This window comes from Pieris rapae, chromosome 12 (genome assembly GCF_905147795.1).
Source record: "Pieris rapae chromosome 12, ilPieRapa1.1, whole genome shotgun sequence".
Taxonomy (NCBI): Eukaryota; Metazoa; Arthropoda; class Insecta; order Lepidoptera; family Pieridae; genus Pieris; species Pieris rapae.
Window position 1 is genome coordinate 6,236,779 of NC_059520.1, and position 23,713 is coordinate 6,260,491.

Below are 23,713 nucleotides of genomic sequence, written 5' to 3' on the forward strand. Positions count from 1 at the left end.
AGTATCTAGAAGTATTTCATTTGGTTATTCTGTAATTGTGTGTGTGCAATCTTGTAACAATAACTAAAGTCATTCTCTTATTTATTTCTTTATTATATAATCTCGTAAAAATGAAAGTAGATATTTATTACTCAAGATCTCATATGGAACATGGTGTAATGGTTGCAGCTCCTTACAAACAATGTGCAAACAAAAACTTGGCGATTAAAAAGAGTGGCGGAGAGTTTATTGCCAGTTCTTCTCTTCCGTTCTATGCCCTTGATTTGAGAACTGGCAGTAAATGTAAAATTAGAATCATTTAATTTAATATATATGTATTTCTTTTTTTTGACGTTCATAAGTGTACATTATGTTACCTATATGAATAAATGATTTTTGTTTGTTTGTTTGATATCTCCTCCTCACAGAGTAAACAATTAGACAGAAAAAGACGAAATGCTAGTTTAGTTAGGTCTACAATTAGGCAGATTTGGATTTAATTACTGGGAAACTTACTCAACCTACAAAAGAATGGTCATAGAATTTTAGTGTTATGTAAATTCAGAAAATCATCAAGGATTTTAACTTAATTTAATATATTATTAAAAAGCGTGTAAAGCTTATTTGTGTTCAAGGCTTAGTAGATAAAACCGTGAGCATTGCTAGTGTAGGTTATTAAATATTGAGTCAAGATAACATCTCATATCAATCATTATCGCATTAACGTGGGCGTAGTTCGCTAATTTGCTATAATTAAAATTTTACTTTAGCCATTTTCCAGTGGGTGGAGTTGAACGGTTATGTGAAGACTTTTCAGAAGATTTTACTGGAGATCACCCATTTCTATCAATCATTACACTGAAAAGGATATCATTTTTCTGGAGCACTTTTATAACATTTACAGATGATACCTGTACACGTTCTAACCGAACTAATAAGTCGAAATGTGGTCTTTTTTAACTTAATATATGATTTATTACATTTGGTTTCTTATTTACATATAAGATGTTCAAATTTTAAAAAAAATCTGTGGCGCTACACCTCTTTGGGTTCTGGTCTCAGATTACTGAATCTGTTTCATGATCATTTTTAAATCTGATAGGCAAGTGGGTGATCAGCCTCCAGTGCCTGACGCACATCGTCGGCTTTTTGGGTCTAAGACATGTCGGTTTACTCACGATATTTCGATCGAACTATCGAAAGTGATCGAACCTACGACCTCAGGTATGAGAGTCGCACGCTGAAGCCACTAGGCCAACACTGCTTTGTCACAAGAAATTAAAAACTAGTTAAAAATTCGCTCGTGAGCATGAAATTAGGCAATTTTTATTAGGTTAACAGCAATTAACCCATTAGTAAAGGGTTTAAATGCAATTTAGACATTAATTAGTGTTACGATAATACTTAACATTAAGTAGTCACTTACAAGTGCGGAACCAAGTGTATTTTCTACAGATATGCATGGGCAAACGAACAGTTTGATAAGAACATTTGATCGGTTTTGTGGTGCACGATATAACAGAATTATTGATACTAAAACCTCGCTTGCCAAACGAATTGAAGATAACTTGTCTGCCTGTTCGGAAATAGATTCGTAACAAACTAATGTATATTTTCAGTAATATACTTAAGACAAGCGAGCCAAATGTATTGGAACAAATAATTGATTGCTCGTAAGCAGGCATGACACTCATATGTAAAACATATGTGATTATATTCACGTGTTTTTTAGTGAAATATAGCGTCCAGACTTTTGGCTTTGCACAGTATTATATAAGTGTGCCGAATGATCTAATTACCCTCGTTCCTCATAATTATGAAAAATATTGTCTATCTACGGATTTTAAATGGAAGCCGTGTCCGAAATACACCACATCGACAAACGACGTAACGCCAGTGACAAAATCATATAATTTAGATGATCAAATACTATTCAGTCACCTTTTTGTGGGCAAGGAATTTAAAGATCAAGACTTGTATAATTTATTCTTGTCAATTCCCCCAAGTGTTCCTAAATCAATAGGTGGCTTATTTAGGTATTGGAACTGGCTATTAATGAACACTCCAATAGAATTATATAGTGATGAGATTCCGCTGCCAATACTCAATTATCGTAAAGGAACTGAACTGATTTCTTCCAAACAGAAAGAAAATGAGCTAACTTCAAATTTCAGTCGACTAGGAACTGACCCAAAAGAAGACTTAATAAGTGAATTTATAGATTCATTGGATCAACTCGAAAAGAACTTCTACGCCGTAAGTATTATTTTAAAACTCAGTAACTAAACAGTCGAAGACTATTAATTACTTTTGAGAGACCAGTGAAAGTTGTAAATTTAAACAGTCTATGACTTTATAATAGCGAATTTAGAAAGTGTGCATTTATTCATTCACGCATACATTAATAATTTATTATAATTGTCTTTTATGAACGGAATAGGCACTTGGTAACCATCTGTGTTGCGTTGATTAAGTATTCTTTGTACGGATGACTTTAGTAACTTCCATAAACAGTGATTATTTCGTTAGTTATTGCAAAAGAAGAAACACTCTTTAAAACTTATTTAACACATTGTAGACAACGTACACAGCTTTGCAAGCAATCAGCCCTTCCGAGTATGTAAATGGGATCAGTTTTACACTTTCTGGATTATTTTTACAAATGGCACTAATTGCTCTATCAACAGAAGTAGATCATGAAACTAGAAGAGAATTAGATCAGTGCACTGGCTTTTATGTACCAGAACAGGTATTTAATTACAACGTTTAATAAACTAACTAAATTGCCAGTGTTCAGTGTAGAATTTGGTCATAATTAATAATAAAAAAGACTACTTATGAAACCAAAATTAAGCCATATACATATCTTAATGGAACGGCCATTAAGATATGTATATGGCTTAATTTTAGTGTGGTCACTATATTTCTATTTTGTTGTGTTAGGCTAAAATAGAAGTACTGAAAAATATAATATCATGGCTACCTACATCAAGTGATCGTCTTAAATTTCGTTACAAAACGAGATTAGTAGTCAAACAAGGTATTTATCTAAGTGAAAAGTTCATGCGAGGTGCTGCAGCAGCAGGGCGTATCAAAATAGAACATTTAAATGATACACAAACTCCTGAAAAACTAACTGCCATTCTTAATAACATGGTAAGTATACGTAATTCTAATATGGACCAAGGATAGCTAAGGAATACAGCAAACAGTGGAAGACAATATAAATAATGTTAGGTCTGGATTAAGAGCTCCAATTAATACCTGTTTATTTTGTATTGAATTTATTAAGTTATACATTGACATTGTGTAGAAAAATGATTGTCGTTTATAGTTTTCCATACATTATTTTTCTTAAATAAGGACACAAAATAAGTATTTTTCTTTGAAGCATTGTTGTAATTTAATTAAAAGATAGAATGAAAACAAATAGTCAATAAAGAGAAAAAAATCAATTTCTCCTTAAATCTCGATAACTACTTTAATAATATTTTTTTTGTGAATAATAAATACATACTTATTAAATATTTTGCTTTACCTTTATACTTTTTATTTATTTATTTAGCCCCAACGTTTAGAGTATTTAGCCTTTGACCCTTTCGAACAGGTTGAAATTGATTCAGGTGGGGCCTTGCGTGATACATTTGAGGATCACGAATTGTCTGAAGGCGTTTGTGTCATTTTGATGACGACTGTTTACTTGCGAGCTCGCTGGAGGTCACCGCCCACTCTTTTAAATGGAACATTTCCATTTTACGATGACGAAAGAGAAAGAAACGCTCGGATGATTCGCATCAATGATATTATGGGATATGCTGATCTTCCAGAATGGGATGCCGAAGTAAGTTAAACACACAATAGTACCTTTATTTATATGTTTTGCGAGATATGCATTTTATTAAGCAACGGATTTCAATCGTCATAGGGGATATAAACACAAATCAATATAAAGTAGATCATAAACACTATGATAAATACAAAACTGTTAAGAATATTGGCGAAATGTATCCAGTCAGCAGAAATCCTTGATCTCTCATCCGTTCCAGAGCTATCGCCCACATTATCGTCCGTTAAAATTTTGACATCAGTGGATTCGCTCGGATCAAATTCTGTAAAAACAACATATTTTCCTGGGCCGCTACTGATTATTCGATTTATGGAAACTAGCCAGCTTGGAGCCGGTACAATACGTTTCCTCAGAGACATCAGAAACAACGTCAATAATATTGCCGATAATGTTATTAATATGGAATCCCGGACGAATAACAATATTATTGGAGTGTCCGAACTATGTTTAGGAATATCGTAACCAATTTCCGTCAGGAAAGTAAAATGACTGAAAAGACTGAAGCATAATAAGAATAATCTGGTACAATCCTTTACGTCCAGAATTAAAGATATTAATGTAAGTAGAACTATCACTATACAGGGAATGACAATAATTGCTGCTGGTCCACCCGCTTCTCTTTTTAACATGAAAGTATATTTCAACATCGGATATGAGCTGTTTGGACAGCAAGAATAACTTCCTGGGAGGCGATCATTTGTAACATTAAGAAGTTTCCATCCTGGACCATCTTGATAGTCGTCCATCACAATTGGTCTTGTTTTGTAAAATGTGAAGTTTACTTGCTCACCAGTATGCATCCAAGAGCCGAAATAAAAAGTGCAGTTCTGAACATCATAGGGCCAGCTACGCAGTGAAGTACGACATATACCTGAGTGTGTTAAATGCGGAACACATGTCACCGAGCCATCGCTCTCCACCAAACATGTTGTATAAAACGTGTCTGATTGATAAACCGATGCGTCAGCGTTAAATAACGCCATACGTGGAGTCCATATTGACTGACTTTCAACTTGAAGCTCCTTTATATTACCGTAGCAGGATGGATCCCAGTTTAAATACTCGTCCTTCCATGTCATCGCAACCCAACTGTGAACATTGAAGGTTTCTTCAAGGCTATCAAAGCTGATATACTTCAATGCGAAGCGGATCTTAACGGTTACGGGTGTTTTGTGGTCTTTCACAGGGCGGTATTCGGTATTGTAAGAATGTAAAAGATCAGTATGCAACTTAGCTTCTTGATGTGGTACCTGGTCCTCGCGTTCGTCAGAACAGTCGGCTATAATTGCACGTGGCACATACGCCACTAATGTTAACACAAATATGGCTCTGTATGGGACCATTGTTGCTAATGAATTGAATGTAAAACTAAAAAACTTCACAATTTCTATCGCTTGATATTTGATCCTATATCCGCCCCTTTCGATAATACATCATGGAACCAACCATTTGGAAATTAAATATATCCAATCTGTGATAATAGTTAATGTATGTGTGCTTATGTGTAAATAATAATATTTAGTTTAGTAATAAAATTCACAAGTTTGTTGGATACTTTTACATTATCTAAAATCTTATATCTTAATGATATATAGCCAAATAGAATAGTTTCCTTAACCGCCACATATTTACAGGCCCTTGAGATAAAATATGCAACCACCGGGTTGAGTCTTGTTCTGGTAGTGCCTAAGGGGCGAAGCCTCCGTGACGTGGCGGCTCACATGTCAACCACAAGCATTCAAAGCATTGTTCGTGGAATGCAGAGCAAGCGTATAGCAGCTACCCTACCACTTTTTACATTACGCATGACTTTACTTCTACCCTCTAAAATGCAAACAGTTGGTATATTTTTTGTAGATCTCTCTTAATTTTAAAGGTAGAGAATGTAAAACGAAATTTTAACACGATTTTCTTTGTGATAGGTCAATAGCAATTCACTGATTAAATTAAAAGAATAAAATTTAATGTTATAGTCTGATAACCAACGATATATAGTTTTTGAGTAGAACTCACTTTGTAACGGTTTACTCTAGATGTGCCTTCGTAGAGGCATCTGTTTATAGTTCACATAGGATGAAAAACTCGTATCAGTCGGAATTTGAACGCATGAACTCAGCGTCGAGTCGCACGTTTAAGCGACATGCTTACAAATCAAAAATTTGGTATAAAATGTATATGGAAATATATTTCTAGATTCATATTGCTTATAGGCAAGTAGGTGGTTTTGTATAGCGCATAGAAAAACTATTTAGTGAAAAGCCGGGTACTTTTTTAGTACTACCTTCAAGTACACATTCTAGATGGGAATAACGCGACTGATGGACAAACAGTGTGAGGGTTTAAGATTGTCTCACGCCATTCAGAGGATCATGTTTTGGTCTGAAGCTGGACGATATGCATTTAAAGATGACGGTAAGCATTTTTTAGTTGACCTTTTATACTCAAAAAACACTTTTTCAAACTTGAAAGCGTTTAATATCACAAATTTAAAATTATTTTTAATTATATAACGGGAGCCAAATTCTGGGCCATCATATGGTGTGTGTGTGTGTGTTGCTTTGTTTGTTCCAACATTGTAAAAAAAGTACTTGTTTATAGCATCGTATAGTAAGATATAATAATAATTTTGAGAACATAAATTCATTTAATTTTTTGACGACATTGTCACGTATTCGATTGTTCTATCCAAAAATAGTGCGTCTTAAACTGGTGTAAAACTGTAATAAGCACTTTCTATAAAACATAATATATTGCATGTCACATTATGTTTGCGAGACTTTATTTTCGGTAATTAAATCAATCTATTAATTTGTTTGATATATTTCTTTACAGGAATAGAGTGGGATGAAACTCCAGAGCAGAGAATCATTTTCGATCGGCCATATTTATTTTACGTGCGATGGCATAATGTCACAATATTAAATGGCAACTTTGTTCTTTGATAAGAATACGCAAATAACGTACATTGTATATTCTTACAAATAGGTATATTTTCAATACAAAACATATCAAAAGCACTACCCGTGAAATTACTTTGATAAAGAAATTACAATTTTTAATAAACGTTCTTTCTTTTATTTTTTATAGAACAGGGGGCAAACGGGCAGGAGGCTCACCTGATGTTAAGTGATACCGCCGCCCATGGACACTCTCCAAGCTATTAATTATTTAATAATAATTAACATAGCTTGGACTATATCTTTTTTATATAAAAATAAATAGGTAAATATGCTGCTAAGCGCAAAACTCAAAGATTACTGGGTTTTTGTAGAGAAAAATTGGAAAATTTGTACGAAATACCCTATGGGGTAGCATAGTAGAATGTTCTATAAAAATCATATTCAAACGAAGTTCGCAGGGGAAGCTAGCTTAAAATAAATCTAAATGAAACGAAGTTAATAAAAAAAATTGGTTTCATAGCCAAACGAGTCATTTCTGTTATGATTTTGTTTTACTATACTCAATTGCAACTAACCATGCCTAACTTCAAATCATAGAAGTATAAATACCAAAGCCACCTCCTGTAAACATTTTACATTACACAAATATATGTTAAATTGTGTCAAGGTGAAAAAATATTAATGGGGTATGCGCCTCCTCTCACGAACCTTGCGCGTATTGATCTGTTTGTTTAACGATATCTCTACAACATAAAACTTTTAAATGTCCGTTCACCCTTGCATGTACACAACAAACGGTCTTCATATTGTTAGAGGTGATAATCCTTGGACTTTGCATCAGATTTCTGTTTCTATTTTGTGATCATTTGTTTTCTAATGGGCCAAAATGTTTGGATCGCTATCGCCTTTTTTGGTAGAAAGCCTGCTATGCTGGTTTCCTCATGATGTTTTACATCGCTATACGACCGAATTTTTTGTGCGCACATAGAAAGAAAAGTCCATTGGCGTACTAGTGGGGCTTCGATACTTCGACAGGGATGAGGGTCATAGGCACATGGCTCTACTAGATCGAAATTATTTTGTGTTCTTAATAAATTTATGTAGGAAAAGTAACACTATAAACGAGTAAACGCAACTGAAACTGAAAGGCACATATAGTTTTAAAATAAGATTTTTTTTGTAATTATGATTGCTGCGAGTATACTCTCATTCGTGTTTTGTTTCGCTTACATAATTGTAGTTCCTTATTTGAAACTGGTATACTTACAATGCAATGTCGTATTCCATAGAGAATTAGTAACACCAACATCACCATCAGTATTTAACCTCCTAGGACTACGGAGTGGGATACAACGATATTACCTGATACTTGATTTTATTCATCTTGTGATGTTAAGCTTCGTACAACTAAGGGAAAAGATAATTTCTTAATTCATTCATTTAACCTGACCTACATATAAGAAATACTTATTTATGCTAAGAGATTCAAAAACCCCATAATAAAAGATATGGGAAACACAAAGTTTATACTGTTCCACTAATAATTTTATCAATTTAATCATGCAGTTTTTTAACTCTGCCTACGCTATATATAATAATATAAGCTTGCTTAACATCGCCATTGAGTTTATACTTACGTTTTCGCATCTTCAAACAACAATATTCTTTTCTAGACCACATTTAGTAAATTCATAGAGGCTTTTATTTGATTAATAATTCATAACAATACAGCAGAACACATTTAAGTTTACATTGGCTTGCGTGATGCGGCGCCAAATAGGTTAATTTCCAAGATAATTAATGTCCCTGTCTTGACAGTACATAATGTAAAACTAAGTTACTGTCGCCAGGGTATTCAAAGTGAAGGTTTAATCTTAATCTTTATTCTTTAATCATTTACCAAACACATGCCATTGGTAAAATATTTAACTTATTAAAAAGAACAAGACAAGATAAAAATAACTAAATAAAAATAAATCAATGGCGCTACAACCTCTTTAGGTCTTGGCCTCAGATTTCTGAATCTGTTTCATGATCATTTTTAAATCTAATAGGCAAGTAGGTGATCAGCCTCCAGTACCTGACACACGTCGACTTATGGGTCTAAGACATGTAGGTTTCTAATAAAAATAATAAAAATCAAGAGTTATTATTGAGCGTTGTGGACGGACATAAATTGTCTATACGTGAACAACTTTGACCCACTTAAGCTAGCTGATAACTTGCCAAAACCTAAATCTTCCAGCATTCTAGAAGTGACTCTATAAAGCAAAAGAAATAGCCAACTGTTGGCCTTGAGAACCGCGTGCTCTATTTTATCCATACAAAAAAAACGAACACTTCGTATCCTTGGATAAGTTTTCAAAGTAAATCCAAAAAAGAATTACACCATATATACAATATGTAGTTACAAGCTGTATCATACAGGTATAATATTCATTGACTATTTAAAAAATGAATACTATGTACCAATGAGTGTGTAGGAATGTAGTGTTTCCAATAAGTTTTAATCCAACTTGTCCTTGTTAGCACGGACAGGGCTGTGGATTATCCTTGACATATCGAGTGCCAATTGTTTGTATTTAAAGGTGACATTTCTAAAAATTTCCTGTACTGAGTCAGGAGCCGGAACGCACGAAGGGCGGTCGAGAAACACTCACTATACTAGGTTAACACTAGCCACTGCTAGCGTAATCTTTATAGTGACTCAAAGCAGAAAAGACGATTATGTATGAATTAAATACAAATCACTATATAATCTTAATATTGCAAATCGATAAGTTCTTCTTTATCGGTGTTATGCGTGACTAGCGACTTATTTGAAGTAAATAAATAATTTCATTAAAGACATTGATTTCGCGTCAGTCATTCGTAACGATATGAATATACGTATTTTATTTTAAGGCATGTGCATGTCCATTTTAGAAATTATCTCCCTCTTAACGAATCTCTTATAAGTAAGCAATTATTTAAGAACCATAAGAGTACATGTACCGTGGAAGAGCTCTAGTCACTCTGGCGTCTAAGCAATTTTAAACAACTACTTTTTTCCCAAATAAAGATTCTGATTATTTATTTTTGAATATTTTTTTTAATTTGTTACGATGTATCTTTTTATCAATATGTACTCGTCCTACTTTAACATACATTTTAATATAAAACAGGTTTAACCAAAGCGTTAAGTAATCATAAGAACAATATTTCCAAAATTTAAGCTATTGGAAGACACGAGAAACAAATAATAATTTTGTATAAGAATCTAGTCGAAGAAATTATAATTATTATGATGATGATTATACTATAATAATATACTCTCGTTAAGAAAACAATCATATGTATTATAAATTATACTATGTCTAGCCAACGAAAGTCCATCGTGCTGTATGCTAGTTACTTTGAAAACCGTAAAAATAGCCGTCTGAAAGTTTTTATAAATAATAAAATGAACCACATTCAATTAAACACATTTATTACAAATAACATTTCGACGATACATTTTTAGCTACGGAAAGTAGAGGCAGGTGACAAATACCTGTTTGAAAACAGGTTTGCTTTGAATAGGCTACTATAAGTACCTACCTATTAAATTATTAACAATGTATAGATGCCTTAAACTTCTAAACACGTTATACTATAGCTATGGAGTAGAAGTTATACTTATTGAAATTTCCCAGAAGTCTTTTTTTTAATACATGCAAAATTGTGACTTCTCAGAGATAATAGTAATTAGTTGCAGCTAGATAAATACTTCAAGACTAATTTTCTTAACATACACAATCGATTATTTGAAAGACTAATCTGATCTAAACAATCCTAACTGATAACTTTTATATTTTGTAAGCATAAGCTAAATAGTAAATTGTAGTAATTCCATGTCAAGGAGTTAGGTTTTTTATTGAATTTATTTCTTTGTGATGTGGTGTTTATATAAGAAAATATAAACAAGCATATTGTGTAACTGTCTTTCACTACAATGTTATGACACAATTACAAACTTTAATTATTTATTGATAACCCTTAGATTCACTCAGGTTTATAAGGTCTATTACTGGCCAGCTAAAAAACCCTGCAAAGCTAAAGAAATGATACAATATATAGACTTTAATGCACTTTAGCTAAGAATACAGTATTTCAAGTTAAAATAAATAGGTTATCACAGAATTGCAATTTAAAAAAACTGTATATAAATACATTAAAACAAAATTACAAAAAAAAAACTCATTAAAAATAGTAACATAAAAAACTTAGGGCTTACATAATTTGCATGGTGGTGGAAAAAAGCAGTCAGTTCCTCTTTTCTCTTATATTATAGTTTAGGCTAGGTGACACTTCAAGTGTATTTTGGAATACTGCTGCCTGTAACCAAGACATAATTTATTACTTGTTGTATATTATAAAATTTCAGGTGAACATAAAGACAAAATTGAATAATAGAGGATTTAATTATGCAGATATTTATTAAATCGAAAGTTATCAGTGTAGTTACAGAATAACAATAATTATATCATGACACTTTCCACTATACATTCTTGTTGACTAGCTTGACATCAGCTGCCAATTGAATAATATGGACATTTTATTTATAATAGGCATTAATGCAACATACATATATTTAAATTCATATTCAAGAAATATAATGTTATTATAATCCCATCAGTATCCAGTAATTAAAAAGTAGGATACATTAAAAAAAATATGATAATGATAATCCTAGTAGACAATTGGCTGCTAATATTTACACAAAATGTCATGTTCCTTATATGTTCATTATCATAGTCATAACATCTTCTAAATTAAGGTGATGTTACAAAACATATTTAGGAGATATATCATTAAGGCTAGCCAAATAAATAACTGTTAGGTAATATGTTTTTATATTATTATTTAAAGTTCTATAACAGTTTATATCCCTTAAAGACTAATGTGTATTTTGTGAATTACACTTATTTAAGGATAGTTATAAATCTTAAGGTTAAATTTTGCTTTATATTAAAGCAATATTCACATAAAATGGTTTTTTTAATTAAATCAGCAACTACAATCATTATGACCAAGGATACGTAAAAACATTATTGTACAATTCACCCTTTTCTATTGAGCAAATCTGACAAAAAAAGGTTGTATTACAGCTATAACTATCTACCACCAAATAATTAGCTAGCTTAAGTGAAACGCAAAATACCTACATATGTCAAATGAAACATGCAAAATAGTTTACTTGTATAGCTGATATTGTGTGAAGTGTATACAATTATTCCTTTTTACAACCTTAACAGTATATCATAAGTTTTTCGTTGACATGGAAGTCAGCAGTCACAAGTACAGTAAGTATAGCTAGAAGGTTAGACTAATTAAAAATGTTACAATTTGTAATAAATCAATAAATTAATGTAAAAGAATCTGAGTGGTTATCACTATCATATAGTCATGCATCAATATCAAATTTAAAGGTCTTGAAAGGCATGTCATTTATATGTTACGTTGCCAGAATTAAAGTAATCAATATTTATACAATGGCATACTATCTCAAGATATATATTATAAAATGTAAAACTATATTCTTTGAATGGACCTTTTGATTTTACAATCAAGACATTACTAGGTTTCATAGAATATTGACCATTAATCCATGTATGCACAAGAAATATATGTTTATGGTAAATGTATGAAAAATATTAAATTAAGAATACTGTGATAAAATACTTGTTACAAATTACATTTCATAACAATCTATATCCTTAGTACCATAAGGAACCATCCAATCTAGTAGAGATAAAAATGTCTTATTAAATATTTAAAGGAGCTTTTAATTTATGTGATAATAACCTTAGATAATATTAGCACTTATATGTCTGAATGCATCTTATTGTACTAAGTTTAAACTCAAAAGATAAGATACCCTACAAAAAATTTCACTTACACACATTTTTATGATACCTACTGGATATTTGATAAGATTAACAAAAGCTATATAGGTTTTCTTGGAAGTGTGAATTAAATAATATTCTACCTACATTAATAAAGCAAGTGGTGAAGCAGCAATTGCTAATATACTTAGAACAATTTAAGAATGACTCAAAAATTAGACATGTATGACATACAAACAATTAAATCTTAGTGTGAAATGCCGTAATTGACCCCACCTGTATTGAGGCCAGTATTTTCTGAGACCCCAGGAGCCGATGGAGCAGGCAGCACAATGGGTGGGGCTTGGTCACCGGTGGGACGGCCTTCAGGTCCAGGTTGTGAAGTTACCGGCTGCACTCCATCTGAGTCGTCTCTTTCCAGCGTGTGGTAGTCTCCAGACTCTTCTGCTGGACGAGGTTTGCACTTGCCACAGCAGCAGTTACAGCAGCAACACAAGCAGCAGCAAAAGTAACAACCAGTCAATATACCACACACCACACATAATGCTTTGCACCATGTACTTGTGACGACAAAATAGGCGTTGACATTTTCTTCCCCAAATTGCTCGGCAATGTAGAGACCGAGAGAGCCATAGTTGTCATATATATTTCTTTTCGTGGCGTCACTTAGGATTGTATTGGCTCTGTTTACTTCTTTAAACTTTTCAGATGCTTCAGGGTTGTTGGGATTTTTGTCTGGGTGATATTTAAGTGCTAATTTCCGATAGCTTTTCTTGACATCATCTGCCGTTGCGGTTTTAGGGACTTGTAATATTAGATAGAGACTATCGCCCGCAGTGGATAGTTTTCTTTTATCCATTATTAGGTCTGATAGAGTATCAATAAACGTGAATTAAATGAATTATTAACACACAATAGCTACAATCATTAGACGATTCACTTTTCTCCGTTTTCACATCCACCGTTTCAATTCACAATTTCTTAATCCTTAGATTTTGTCATATTCTAGGATCTTTCAAATCAAATCCACTTCCCGTAACTACTTGGCGGCTGACATTTGACAGTATTTGGCAAATGCAGCCAGTGTCACTGATTTTTTAAAATGTTCCTTTGTGGTTCTCCCAGCTCCGTTCAAAATTTCCAGGGGTTTCCAGCCAAGATGCCATAACAGTAGAAAGTCGAAAACTAAATTTGAATGAAAATGACAGTGGGTTTATTCAAGATTCATTGATAGAATGACATGGTTCTGTATAAAAATTTTTGGTCACGAGCTGTCATTTTCATACAAATTAAGTTTTCGTCTTCCTTCCTATAATTATACCCTAGTTTTAAGACATCTTGGCAAATACCCGAGAAGTAATTGATAATATTAATCCTAACGTTTTATTATTATCTGTAGTAGCTAATGTTGTTTTTCACGTTATTTCAAAATGGATCGTAGAATACATAATTTCATGGAATGTTTAGCCATTTGATAAAAGAAATGGTTCTATTTAATTAAGTGGCGCCACAAACTAAACTCATCTTTAACGTCAAAAAACGGTATGCTTTTAAACTGGCTGTTAACAAAATAAAGGGGTTATGAATTTCCCATGTAATTTAAAAAACAATCTAGTTCGTAATCGGCATCTGACAGATTATTAACGATAGTCTCACTCATATTGTCAACTGAATATAATTCTATTTCGGTGTTCCTGTGGTGAATAAAAATAACTAATTACAGATTTCACAAATGAGTTTAAAATATATTGTTGGTGCAAGTAATGAAAAAAAATGTAAACATTTTACGAAGATATACTTTTGCATTTGAGTCATAAGATTTTTTAGAAGGACAGTAAACAACAACATAAAATAAACACAATTATGCCCGTTACCATCATGAAAGTACGTGAAATATTTCAAATATATCAAAGGCTTTTGAACAGAAGACCTTATTTAGTACAAGCTATTCAAACAGGAACATTAATGGGAGCTGGAGATCTTATATCACAGACTTTAATTGAAAAGAAATCATTCAAAGATGCTGATTATGCTAGAACTATAAAATTTTCTTCCATAGGCTTTTTTTTTGGAGTAAGTTAGATATGTATGTAATATTATCCATTAATAAATTGTTCCTTAAATCATAAACCTCTCACATTTTTATGGTATTCTTACAGGGTCCTGCACTAAGGGTATGGTATGGATTGTTAAATAGACATGTTGGATCAAGTGGTAAAACTGTTGCACTCAAAAAGGTTTTTATAGACCAAGCAGTATTTGCTCCAACTTTCCTTTTCTTCCTTTTAGTTGGATTAGGTGCATTACAAGGAAAGTCATGGGATTTAATAAAGGATGATATTAACACCAATTATGTTGATATCCTTAAGACTAATTATTATGTTTGGCCTTGGGTTCAGATAGTTAATTTTTATTATGTACCACTACAGTATCAAGTGCTACTTGTACAAAGTATTGCTTTATTCTGGAATACATATTTGTCTTATAAGACAAACCGAACAAAACTATCACAATAAACATTATCTTGATATCTTAATTATATAGATTCTTAGACATCTGTATTATGGAGAAGAATGACGATGACAATAGCGATGATATTTCTCAATCTCAAACAGTATTTTATGATATACCTGTTGCTGCATGCCATTATATGAAATAGTATTATTTTATATAATATTAAGAAATAGCATAGTAATAATTTACAAATATTGAAATGCAATAAATTCACCTTAAAATTTATTTTTTAATTTACAAAAAATCATCATCTAATGTTAATAAGTGATCCTGAAACAACAAGAATGCATATCTTATTGAATGTGCATTAAAAAACAAGCTAAAGATTGTTTACCAAATGAAAAAATAATTATTTTAGGCTCTAACAAATGGTAGAATATCTGTCGGATTACTCAAAGGACAATAAAAATGGAACTAACTGTTAACTGAGGTAATATATCCCCTTTTTAGAAGGTTGGGCTTTAGGTAGTAACTGTGGGCATATGTAGCAAATTTTAGTTTCTCTTATATATTTTGTTTGCTTTTGGCCAAAGCTAAACGACGCTTTCATACTAAGAACAATTGAAAAACATTAAAAATAAGAATGGACAATTGCTTAGCTATAAACATTATTATACAACTTTGCAATGAGACACCAATTAACACTTAGGTGCTTTTTGCTTGGTGATTGCAATCTATTGCATACATTTTCAAGTCTTGTTGGTTTTCAGCCTTTTTAATTCTTAAGAACTAAAACTAATAGATCAGGGTAGAAGCTTTTAAAAAAATAATAGTAGAATGAAACCTAAGAGGCTTATTACACTATGCGATATTCAGACTGACTTAGTAAGACTGTCTTAAAATCTAATTAGCAAGCTCGCTATTACACTAGACTGAATACCGCATGCTAACTCATTTTTACTCATTTGCAAAGCGTACGTAGTCGGTGACGGATGTCGCCATGTGACTTAAGAAACTACCTTAGAGTAGGAGCTGCCGAGTTTGAATGACTATTAAAATGTTATATTAGTCATTTATATTATTATATGTAATTTAATAGATACTCCATACATTCAATATGGCAATAAAAATGGCATGTCTCGGTACAAATCAAGAACAGAACCAGGCTGGCACACTTTAGTATGTTGTCATTAGAGAATCGCAGAAAATTTATTTAAATTTATTGACACATCGTTTGCAGCTAAGATATTCTATAATAAGATTGATTGTCCGAACCTTCTTTCTAAATTTAAGATTCATGTTTGTTTTTACCAATGTATCAGTGTGTCGAGCGTTGGCTAAAGTGCTTATTACACTATGCGATATTCAGACTGGCTTAGTAAGACTGTCTTAAAATCTAATTAGCAAGCTCGCTATTACACTAGACTGAATACCGCATGCTAACTCATTTTTACTCATTTGCAAAGCGTACGTAGTCGGTGACGGATGTCGCCATGTGACTTAAGAAACTACCTTAGAGTAGGAGCTGCCGAGTTTGAATGACTATTAAAATGTTATATTAGTAATTTATATTATTATATGTAATTTAATAGATACTCTATACATTCAATATGGCAATAAAAATGGCATGTCTCGGTACAAATCAAGAACAGAACCAGGCTGGCACACTTTAGTATGTTGTCATTAGAGAATCGCAGAAAATTTATTTAAATTTATTGACACATCGTTTGCAGCTAAGATATTCTATAATAAGATTGATTGTCCGAACGTTCTTTCTAAATTTAAGATTCATGTTTGTTTTTACCAATGTATCAGTGTGTCGAGCGTTGGCTAACTTTATCTATAAAAAATAAAAAACATTCCAAAGTACTTTTTTTTCTTGCGAACACGCCATGGTGCACGCGGCCACAGAAACAAACATGTACAAACGTCTTTGCTCTGCGACTGCCGCGCGCTGACTGAATGATTTAGCGTGCTAAGTCTTATTACACTACACGATATTCAGCAAGTAAGCCAGTAAGCACCGCCGAACCCATTCGGTCGGTCTAATTAGACAGGCTAACTGGCTAACTCTTATTACACTAGGCTGAATCTCAGTAAGACTGTCTGAATATCGCGTGGTGTAATAAGCCTTTAACTTTATCTATAAAAAATAAAAAACATTCCAAAGTACTTTTTTTTCTTGCGAACACGCCATGGTGCACGCGGCCACAGAAAACAAACATGTACAAACGTCTTTGCTCTGCGACTGCCGCGCGCTGACTGAATGATTTAGCGTGCTAAGTCTTATTACACTACACGATATTCAGCAAGTAAGCCAGTAAGCACCGCCGAACCCATTCGGTCGGTCTAATTAGACAGGCTAACTGGCTAACTCTTATTACACTAGGCTGAATCTTAGTAAGACTGTCTGAATATCGCGTGGTGTAATAAGCCTTTTACTGAGTCTGGGCCTACTGCACACCTGTTATTTCGTTTCGATTTTTTGCATTTTCTGAGATTTACGATCGTAATATTATATATTTTTCTTACCATCGAAAAATAAATATTTCAAAGAACAGAAAGCACACCAACTTTTTGAAAAAACCTGATATTTTAACGGGAAATTTCTATTGAAAATTCGGGTGCTTTTCGATATTAGGTACCTAATTCAAAATAAGATTAAAAATAAATATTTGAAATCAAATCAATTACAGGGTATTTAGGACATAGGAAGGTAAGTTTTCACCAAAAAACGTGGGATTTTTTTAAAAGACAAATAAAAAACCAAAAACTAGGTTTTAATTATTCACATATATTTTAAGGTTATGTGAAAATAGTGTAAAACGGATAACGTTATAAAACATAGACATGTATTTATTAATATTATTTGGTCGGTTTTAATTAATTTATTTGGTTTATATTGATTATCAAATAAGACTAGAAGATTAATTTTTTTTTTTTCAATTTATCCCTAATGGGAAAGGACTTTAGTCCATACAATCAAGTCTTATTTTTGGTAATAATTGGAAAATTTTGGTAGTTTTAAAGGCCGAAGCCACGTCTTCATACTAGAAGATTAAGGTTCGAATTTCATTCAGCCAAAAGTTAATTAGGTTGCACAACATCGCGTATGCCCACGAGTTTTCCAAATCGGCGTCGCGTAAATTTAAATACTACATCCCTAATTTTCTTCATAGTTATTTATCTGTGTGATCAAATTCTTTTGCGATGTCTGTGACTTTAATTTTATACTGGTAGATATATTTATTATTTAATATCATATATATGTAATATGGTCATTAATTACCAAATTTATTATGATAAATTTATAGAATAATTTTTTATTTCGGGAAAATGTATTAGATAAATATTAACGATTTTCTATGCATGTGAGTTACATGCAATTCAGTGTTTAAAACTAAAAAAAATTCATGGCTTTCAGATGAATAAAATTTATATAATGAGTGATAATACAAAAAACAGTCATGAGAAACCTGGAGATGGTATTAGATCTATGAAGTCAACAACAGCATTTCGTGTTGTAAATTTTGAACTGTATGCTAAGCCGGTGAATATATTGATTTTCTTAACTGAAATTATTCTCTTTATATTTATCTGAATTAAATAAATTCTTGATTCAATAACCATTGTATAATAAAATATTTATTCTACAATAATAATTTACATTATGTTGATATTCATAATTAGTTATCAAAAATTACCTATTTTCTAAGTTAAAATTGGAATAAACATCAATTCTTCTTTCTTATATTAAACTATGTATGATATACAAACTAATATAGTATAACATTTTGTTTTTTTTAGAACATTGTAGTAATGAGTATTGGTGCAGCATGCTTTGGTCTTGCCTTAGGTTACATAGCATATATGAGGCAGAAATATGAATCAATGGGTTACTATTCCGCTATAGACGCTGATGGAAAAGAGATATTTGAAAAAAAGAAGTCTAAGTGGGATTGACAAATTGTTACTTTTTGTAAATATTTTAAGGAATAAATTATAGTTTTAGATTGTATAACTGTTTTTTTTATGTATTACAGACAATACAAATTAAGTAACAGGTCTTTATTAACAGATGAAATATCACATGAACATAACATTAAATCGTTAGGATCTGAGGCATTGTATATTAACTTCAATCACCCTTTTTTTCTGGACTCTGCTTTTACAATGGAATATATAATTTATTGATAACCACCAAATATACAATATGTATTTACAATTTTCTTAGCCTACAAAGTAATAATAATTAAAAAGAAAATCAAAACAAATTTAAGAAGTTTGGTCTCTGTGGCAGTGTAGCTTTAACACTGGCAGCTTTTACTCGCTGTATTGCGATACCCCAGAGCTGGTGCTTTCCTGGCTCACCAGTGCTATCTACAAGGCGCCTACTTAAATCTTTAATAAGTGCCTGTGCACTTGAACCCCATGGCCCAAGAGCACTCAAAAGGGAACAAAATCAAAGTTAGAGGAAAGACTTATATTTAAGTAGGTGAGATGGGGCAAACCTGTCCACTTAAGTAGCGTTCTATACTAAAGCCTGTCACACTTTCCAAGGAATCAAAGGTATCCCATCCCGGTGCTTCCCATCATTGATTGCGATGCCTGTTGGCTCTAAAATTGCTGTAATATTTTTGGCAAAACTGCCTTGAAAAACGCGCAGTTGTGGAATGGCGGACGTCGAGGTGATACGGATGGAATTTCGTATTCTGCCTCGACGTCCGATGATAAACCGGTTTTAATCCGAGTGAAAGTGTGGAATCCGAGTGACGCACATCTCCACGCAACGCAAAAGGATCAAGCCGCTCGGAAAGAGATTGGTGGTCAACGATTCGAACCGATCTTCGTTGAATACGGTCCAGTGGAAGGAGCTGGTACTGGGGAGCCCCCGCCCAGAGGTGAGAATAGTACTCCATGTGGGGCCGAATTTGCGCTTTATATACTTGCAAACGGTGGACCGAAGTGAAGTACCGTCTCGCCTTGCTGAGCACACCAAGCTTTTTGGATTTAGCCTTTCAGCCTAATTTAGCCTTTCGATATGTCAACGCCAAGTATTCCAATGCTGGCTGTGGCTTTGAGAGAAAGTGTTTTCGAAAAGAGGAGTAGCAACAAAGGGTGTTTTTTTAGCGCAAACTTGTGTCTTCTTGGGGTTAAATTGGACTAGGTTTAGTCTGCCCCAGTCAGAGATTCCACATAGAGTTTTGACTTCAGACACAAGTTTGTTCCGGTACTCATCGACAACTGCCCGATAAATATTTGCCCGACCAGTGTAAAGAGTATCCCCAGTGCTGTCATCCGATTAGCAATGAATGTTGCTAAGTTGCAACATATCATTTATATGCAGAGGTCGGGGATAGAATACAGCCTTGTGGGACCCCAGCGTTCACAGGTTTAAGGTCGGAACATGCTCCATCGATGACGACCTTGATGCTCTGATTGGCCAGAAAGTTGGAGATCCATCATCCAATCGCCTCATTTCTCGGGAAGCCCATAGGCTGGAAACTTCGAGAGCAGTGCTCTGTGCCACACCCGATCGAAGGCTTTCGCTATGTCCAAACTAACCGCTAGCGCCTCCCCCTTGGACTCGGACTAATATCGACGGAGGCAAGAGAGCATCATATAATGTCGTTCAAACAATTGTATTTAATACATTGAAAGTTTTATTATAACGCTTAATCTAACTAAATAAAGTTTATTTAAATATTACAATAACTTTTTTTAAACTGTTGACTATATTTAACTTCAGGCCATATTTTTTAGATAATTCCCCGATAATTTAGTCGTCGGAGGTATTAAATAGCTTACGTAAATGGTATTGGTTACTCGGATAAAACACTACTACCTATATCTTTTAACTACATTTTGTATGAGCTTTACAGCAAATGCCAAAAAAGCCTCTCAATTTAATGTTGAACGCTATTTCCTTTAAATTCGTCTCCGTTACTTTTATGCCCACAGCTAGCTCCAGTGTTAAACCTATCGTATCCATACATTGGACAGTCGGTCAGAACATGTAACACAGTCTCCTCATCCGTATCGCCACAAGGACACGCAGCACTTTGTTTAATCCTGAATCTGTAAAGGTACAACAAGAATCCACCGTGACCTGTCAATATCTGGGTAAGGAATCCTGTTGGTTTCATTTGTATAACTATCGAAAAAGCCGATATGGGGAATCTATTGTACACGGGTGCCTCTTTTAGGTGCGCAGCTTCTCTTTCTCTTCTTTCATTCCCCTCCACGCCCGCATGCGCTTTAACCCAAAAAAGATGAATTTTTTTGTTGTTCAAACGCGCTTTATTTATGTTCTTACGGATTTCAACTGCAAGGGGGATTGAAAGAGCGACCACCCGCAACACATTCGAGTGCACATCGGGAGTCACTATAAACGCCGTAGGTTGCTTCTGGGTGAGAAAGGATCCTTTGAGTTGCTTTAAAAAAAGCCACCAGGTCAGCTTGATACACGAAGAAGGGGGGGGGGGGGGGCGTGATGCGCTGCGTTGTCCGCAGTGGACAATTTTTAAAGATGATAGTCAAGAGGAATACAACTTTGCTTTGGTACGTATAATGATATTTGATATAATAAAATTACAATCGAAGAGAGTGTCTGGCTATGCTCTCGGGGCGTGACTCCCATGACTTAGTAAATTGAAAATGAAGAAAGTGCCTGCGTCTCCGACGATTAAGGAAATCGTCCTGCTTATACTTATAAGTATGTAATATCCAAGTGTACAACCATGGCACGTACATACATTGGAAATCTTCACATTTGTAGCTGAGAATGATGTATGAGCCTTGGCAAGTACATAGGGAAACATCACGCTTACAAAACTAAGAAAACCTGTGAGAGAAATGTACAGCCTTGGCTAGTACACTAGGTAAGCCAAAAGGCGGGTTTTCTTTTCCCAGCAATTTTGAAATGATAATATATAGTTTGGTTAAGTTTTCAACTATAGCAATAATCGCACCTCTGATAAACCTCATTGGTTACGATATTGCCTCTGCGCATAGTTACTTTTTTTTTTTTTTTTTTTTTTTCCCTTTCTTGGCCTGCACGGTTTGTGCGTCAGCCATGTACAAAAGTTAGGAAGTGCATTATTAGGTTTATTGGATAGGAAATTAGTACGGAATTTGGAAAAGGATCAGATAAATTTTTTATAAGTACGTATATACATAAAACATAGGTTATAATTTTATATTGTTATGAAAAATGAAACTAGCTAAAATTTTATATACATCAATATTTATATTAGATAAAAGGACAGAAATAGAAGTAGGAAAAGGAATATTTATGGATAAAAGCGAGGATATAAAAGCGGAACGGTCATGTCTATTACAGGCAAAAAATATATGGTTAAAATCCCCAACGTCATTGCCACACTCACATGTGTCGTCAGGCAAAAGGTTAAGCCTTGCCAAATGCAAGGGTATGCATGCATGGCCCAGCCTCATACGTATAAGGGTCGAAGTAATATCTTTACCAAGCGTCAAAGTAGAAAACCATGGTTTAGGAGGTATATCCCCCTGAATCATGTTGTAATACCGTCCTTTCGTCTGACTTGAAGAACGCCAAATGTTTATCCAAGATTTTATTAACTGGGATTTAGGAAGAAGAGTTAAATCACAAGAAAAATTTTTGTATGGAACCAGGTCTCCGTCATTGACCGCAGCTTTGGCAAGCCTATCAGCCTTGGTATTGCCAAAGATACCTGAGTGACCCGGAATCCAAGCAAAAGATACAGTGTACTTTTTGATGAAGCATTGATATAATAAATCGCGACATGCAATAATTACTGGGTGATTATTTATATTACGGCTAAAAGGAAATCTTTTCAACGCTTGGAGGACACTTTTAGCGTCAGTTAAAATTATTGACTTTTTAAGCTTCATTATTAAAATGTACTCCAGAGACCTCAGCAGACCAAAGCATTCTCCAGTAAATACTGAAGTCTCTGGAGGTAATTTTATTTTCTGTACAATGTCAAACTGTTGATGGAAAACGCCAATTCCCACACACTCCTCGGGACCGGGTTTGGAAGCATCACAAAAAATCAAATGGTAATGTTTCCATTGGCTGTCACTGTCAATAATATCAGTAAATTTGGCATTTGCAGAAAGATCTTGTTTACTTATACCGAAGTCAAACAAAATAGTAGGATCTAATGTTAATGCATCATAGTTAACACAAAATATAGGAAGGAATTGTGATCTGTGTGTTGGAGCTTGAAGAGCTAAGTATTTTTGGAGACTAATAATAAGGCATGGCGGCGATTTATGAGCCCAGTACGGGTAATTCATACATTCCAACAGAGACCGTAACTTAGAATAAAGAGGATGATTATAGACTTGTAATGCCCTAAACAGGAACCTGTCACAAAGAAATTGTCGTCTGAGGTGCAGGGGAGCTTCAGAACATTCGACCTGCAAAGCGTTAATAGGGCTCGATCTCATAGCCCCAGTAATTATTCTCAGAGCCTTAGACTGGATAATGTTTAACTTATGGAGAGCTACTGCACTACAGGGTTCAAGTATAAATGTTCCATAGTCTAAAATACTCCTTATTAGTGCATTATATAGAAGCTTTAAAGAGAAAGGGTGGGCTCCCCACCAAACTCCAGAGAGACAACGCAGTATATTTAGGATCTTCTCACATTTGGCACTTA

At 33.7% G+C, this 23,713-nt stretch overlaps 4 protein-coding genes and 1 non-coding gene across 11 annotated transcripts; 2 read left to right on the forward strand and 3 right to left on the reverse strand.

Annotated features, from left to right (window-relative positions):
* The first annotated feature begins 1,365 nt into the window (after positions 1-1,365).
* Positions 1,366-6,843, forward strand: LOC111002818 (glia-derived nexin). Of its 4 annotated transcripts, none has more exons than XR_006750550.1 (7): positions 1,366-2,235; positions 2,558-2,728; positions 2,923-3,135; positions 3,587-3,820; positions 5,461-5,664; positions 6,102-6,238; positions 6,659-6,843. XR_006750550.1 is itself a non-coding variant. In XM_022273069.2 (7 exons), the coding sequence occupies exons 1-7, from the start codon at positions 1,663-1,665 to the stop codon at positions 6,766-6,768; spliced, it is 1,617 nt and encodes a 538-aa protein (XP_022128761.2). In that variant the 5' UTR covers positions 1,370-1,662; the 3' UTR covers positions 6,769-6,843. The 4 variants fall into 4 exon arrangements, 3 of the variants coding, with proteins under 3 accessions (XP_022128761.2, XP_045486516.1, XP_045486517.1); XM_022273069.2 differs by having other exon boundaries at positions 1,370-2,235; positions 6,127-6,238; XM_045630560.1 differs by lacking the exon at positions 2,923-3,135 and having other exon boundaries at positions 1,377-2,235; positions 6,127-6,238.
* Positions 3,841-5,194, reverse strand: LOC111002826 (acetylcholine receptor subunit alpha-type acr-16-like). Its single transcript, XM_022273080.2, has one exon. It carries the CDS (start codon positions 5,167-5,169, stop codon positions 3,892-3,894), a length of 1,278 nt encoding a protein of 425 aa, XP_022128772.2. The 5' UTR covers positions 5,170-5,194; the 3' UTR covers positions 3,841-3,891.
* Positions 6,844-10,178: 3,335 nt separating the features above from the next.
* Positions 10,179-13,683, reverse strand: LOC111001506 (dnaJ homolog subfamily C member 5). Its single transcript, XM_022271434.2, has 2 exons — positions 12,870-13,683; positions 10,179-11,082 (listed from the first exon to the last, which is right to left on the reverse strand). Exons 1-2 carry the CDS (start codon positions 13,450-13,452, stop codon positions 11,057-11,059), a joined length of 609 nt encoding a protein of 202 aa, XP_022127126.1. The 5' UTR covers positions 13,453-13,683; the 3' UTR covers positions 10,179-11,056.
* A 223-nt stretch (positions 13,684-13,906) lies between these two features.
* Positions 13,907-19,065, forward strand: LOC111001889 (small integral membrane protein 8). Of its 4 annotated transcripts, XR_006750528.1 has the most exons (5): positions 13,907-14,135; positions 14,317-14,666; positions 14,753-15,537; positions 18,472-18,597; positions 18,855-19,065. XR_006750528.1 is itself a non-coding variant. In XM_022271962.2 (3 exons), exons 2-3 carry the CDS (start codon positions 18,472-18,474, stop codon positions 19,008-19,010), a joined length of 282 nt encoding a protein of 93 aa, XP_022127654.2. In that variant the 5' UTR covers positions 18,130-18,283; the 3' UTR covers positions 19,011-19,065. The 4 variants fall into 4 exon arrangements, 2 of the variants coding, with proteins under 2 accessions (XP_022127654.2, XP_045486260.1); XR_006750527.1 differs by lacking the exon at positions 13,907-14,135 and having other exon boundaries at positions 14,151-14,666; XM_022271962.2 differs by lacking the exons at positions 13,907-14,135; positions 14,317-14,666; positions 14,753-15,537 and adding an exon at positions 18,130-18,283.
* Positions 19,066-21,935: 2,870 nt separating this feature from the next.
* LOC123689618 lies at positions 21,936-22,063 on the reverse strand. The gene has a single exon (XR_006750558.1). It is a non-coding gene; the product is annotated as a U4 spliceosomal RNA (small nuclear RNA).
* Between the last annotated feature and the right edge of the window lie 1,650 nt (positions 22,064-23,713).

What these genes read in the sequence shown, in the direction of transcription:
- LOC111002818 (XM_022273069.2), top strand. Translation starts at nt 1,663, where the DNA reads ATGACACTCATATGTAAAACATATGTGATTATATTCACGTGTTTTTTA. An exon ending in TCGAAAAGAACTTCTACGCC is followed by an intron (nt 2,236 to 2,557) that starts GTAAGTATTATT and finishes AACACATTGTAG; the next exon opens with ACAACGTACACAGCTTTGCA. An exon ending in TTCCAGAATGGGATGCCGAA is followed by an intron (nt 3,821 to 5,460) that starts GTAAGTTAAACA and finishes ACATATTTACAG; the next exon opens with GCCCTTGAGATAAAATATGC.
- LOC111001506 (XM_022271434.2), bottom strand. Translation starts at nt 13,452, where the DNA reads ATGGATAAAAGAAAACTATCCACTGCGGGCGATAGTCTCTATCTAATA. An exon ending in AAATACTGGCCTCAATACAG is followed by an intron (nt 11,083 to 12,869) that starts GTGGGGTCAATT and finishes TCTTGGTTACAG; the next exon opens with GCAGCAGTATTCCAAAATAC.
- LOC111001889 (XM_022271962.2), top strand. Translation starts at nt 18,472, where the DNA reads ATGAATAAAATTTATATAATGAGTGATAATACAAAAAACAGTCATGAG. An exon ending in TTGAACTGTATGCTAAGCCG is followed by an intron (nt 18,598 to 18,854) that starts GTGAATATATTG and finishes TGTTTTTTTTAG; the next exon opens with AACATTGTAGTAATGAGTAT.
- LOC111002826 (XM_022273080.2), bottom strand. Translation starts at nt 5,169, where the DNA reads ATGGTCCCATACAGAGCCATATTTGTGTTAACATTAGTGGCGTATGTG.